The following is a 3,089-nucleotide window of genomic DNA, read 5'->3' as shown; positions in this document are numbered from 1 at the left end:
TATAAGCAATGCTATCAACAATTAAGATATAAACTCAATCCATTTGATTAATCATGGCTTTATTTTTTTACTAGCCTATGACATGGTGAATCCCCAAGCAGACTACACGACCTACTAAATTGTTGTATAAGACCTAAAAAAACAATAATAATAATAAAATAATTTATAAACTGAATTTTAGATTCAAAGGTTGTCCAACCTGGAAAATGTTCTAAAAAGACATTTTATTTCTTATCTATAGGGAGGATTATTAACACAGGCAAGATGCTCAAGGACTCTCAGAAGGTTAAGAAAATATCTTAGACAGATACACTAGAAGAAAATTGCTGTGAGCATATTCCAAGGATTTGTTTAAAATTGGTGATGGAAATAATCTTTCCACTCTACTTCTATGATATCAATTAGATTTAGCTTTCGTGATGTGTGCGTGCATATATATATATATTTTAAAAATATATTGTACATGATAAATACATACAATTATATCTGTCAATATTTTTTTAAAAATAAATTAATTTAAATTTTAAAAATCTGGTGATAGAGAAAAAAAGGGAAAGGCATTGAGATGTAAATCCAGAATTAGCTATAAATTTTTCCTATATAGTTTCAGAAAACATACTCTAGGAAAGATTTTTAAAAATGTATGATACCACACATGAGCGAATGCAAGATTCCACACATGAGTTTCTTCTTTATTATGTTTCATTGGTCTCTCTTGCACTTAATTTTAGTTGTCTTGGATCAACTTGTAACTTTCTCACCCTGGAAAAACTTTGTAACACTTTCTCGGATCTGTTTTGTCTTTACCCCATAAACAATGGGGTTTAGAGTTGGAGGAAGAAGAAGATAGAGGTTAGCCACAATAATGTGAAGAGAAGAGGGAATGATGTGTCCCCCAAAACGGTGGGTAAAGAAAGTAAAGAATGCTGGAACATAGGTGATGATGATGGCAGATATATGAGCAGTGCAGGTGCTGAAGGCCTTCTGCCGAGCATCTGCGGAGGAGAGGCTGACCACTGCCCGAAGGATCATAGTGTAAGACATGGATATACAACAAATGTCGAACACTCCAATCAGGAGGGCAGCCATCAGACCATAGATGACATTGACCTTGGTGCTGGCACAGGATAACTTTACCACAGACATGTGGTCACAATAGGTATGGGCGATGATATTGCTTCTGCAGAAGGGCAAACGCTTGACCAAGAATAGGAAAGGAATCATCAGCAGCACACCCCTCAGGAAGGTAGCGACCCCAGCTTTGGCAATGACGGGGTTAGTGAGTATGGTAGCATACCGCAAGGGGTAGCAAATGGCCACGTAGCGGTCCAGAGCCATGAGCATGAGCACCCCAGACTCCACACCTGTGAACCCATGGACAAAGAACATCTGGACTAAGCAAGCATCGAAGTTAATTTCTTTGAGATTGAACCAGAAGATGCAGAGTGCATTGGGTAGGGTGGTGGTGCAGGTAAGGAGGTCAATGAGCGAGAGCATGGCCAGAAAGAAATACATTGGACGATGTAAGGACTCTTCGTAGTAAATGAGGTACACAAGGCCAAGGTTTCCCACAAGGGAGATGATATACATTGTGCAGAGTGGTAGGGAGAGCCATAGGTGTACTCTTTCCAGACCAGGAATTCCATTAAGAATAAAAGATTGGGGGGCCACATAGGAATTGTTGGAATTCAGCATAACTAATTCAACAGACGAACTCTCTTTTTCCAGAAGTCTCTATCCTGAGGAGAGGAAATTAAGAAACAGAAACTTGTTTCAGCTCTTCCTTGCAAATGCAAACCTAAATTTGGAATAAAATTGCATTTATAATAGTTGTGACCATTTTGAATAATAGTGACCATAAAAATATATAATTTATTGAATAATACTATATTCCAGGTAATAGTTTAAAAATTGTTTAAGCAGTCTAAATGTAATTTAAAACCTATAACTACAAAATTGTAATTTTTTTTATCATCAAATAAAAGTACAGACTGGGACACAAAGAAGTTGAATAATATGGAATGTGACACAACTGGATTCAGGAGCAAAAATGATAATCATGTTTGACTCCAACACTCATACAGTCTCATTACTGTGCTTCTTGGCTTGACAGAGTACATACTGTACGATAGCAAGCTGTAATTTCATGTAAAGAATGCCTGAAGTTTGTTCATTAAATTAATTTTGTGTGGCAATATGTAATACAGCTATGGATCTTTCTACGAGAGCACTTTTTCACATTTCATGTCTCTTTGCCAGTTGTGTGACTTGGAGAGGTTTACATTTCTTTTGAAGTTTCAGTTGCTCATCTATAATGTGAGGCTAATGATCCTACCAGAAAGAGTTCTGAAAAATAATCAGAAGTTTATTTTACTCCTAGGTTAGTACTCTGGATGTACTAATCATTAGAACTGCAGGTTTAGATACCATATGGATATAAAATACTGGGATAATGGCCCTGATGTTCAATCAGATTTGATTGTCTCAAATACCATGTAATTTTCCAATATCATTGAAATTATTCACCTTCTTTACAAGTCTTCTGTTTTTATATAATTCTTCAGAAGCATATATTCTGGACCCTTTCTTTTTTTCTGTCTGGGAAATATTTTAACTCTATAACCTCACATATAGCCAACATGAAGATAACTTCAGATAATTAATTTTATAAGTAGTCTACGTCACAATTTTTGAGTCCTTCCAAATGAATGCTGGATATTTCCATCATAAATTTCCATGAACATTTTAAATTGCTATGTTCAAGGCTACACTCATCACTTCAACCTCTACCCATGCCAAAGATAGGCACTACCTCTGAGTTATGTCTCTTGAACAATAATGTCATTATTCACCATTTTATCTAAACTAATATCCTTGTGATCTTCTCTAGTATTTCTCCACATCATCTTGAGTATAATTTCTTTATAGCTCAATGTGTTCCAATTACCTCAGGGCACCTCAACATGTCTGTTTTCTTCAGTCTCCTTGGACAAAACACTTTGATTTTTAATCCAGAAACATTTCTTTTTTTCTTTTTTTCAGGTCCATTATATTTATTGCATTTTATTTCATCAAGTACACAGTGACAC

General features: G+C 35.6%; 1 protein-coding gene across 1 annotated transcript; it reads right to left on the bottom strand.

Moving 5' to 3' along the window:
• Positions 1-741: 741 nt before the first annotated feature.
• On the bottom strand, positions 742-1,695 carry LOC103582000 (olfactory receptor 52N5). The gene has a single exon (XM_008563691.1). The coding sequence runs from the start codon at positions 1,693-1,695 to the stop codon at positions 742-744; it is 954 nt and encodes a 317-aa protein (XP_008561913.1).
• Positions 1,696-3,089: the final 1,394 nt, after the last annotated feature.

This window comes from Galeopterus variegatus, unplaced genomic scaffold (assembly GCF_000696425.1).
Source record: "Galeopterus variegatus unplaced genomic scaffold, G_variegatus-3.0.2 Scaffold14559, whole genome shotgun sequence".
Classification (NCBI taxonomy): Eukaryota; Metazoa; Chordata; class Mammalia; order Dermoptera; family Cynocephalidae; genus Galeopterus; species Galeopterus variegatus.
This window is presented reverse-complemented; position numbering and strand designations above follow the sequence as displayed.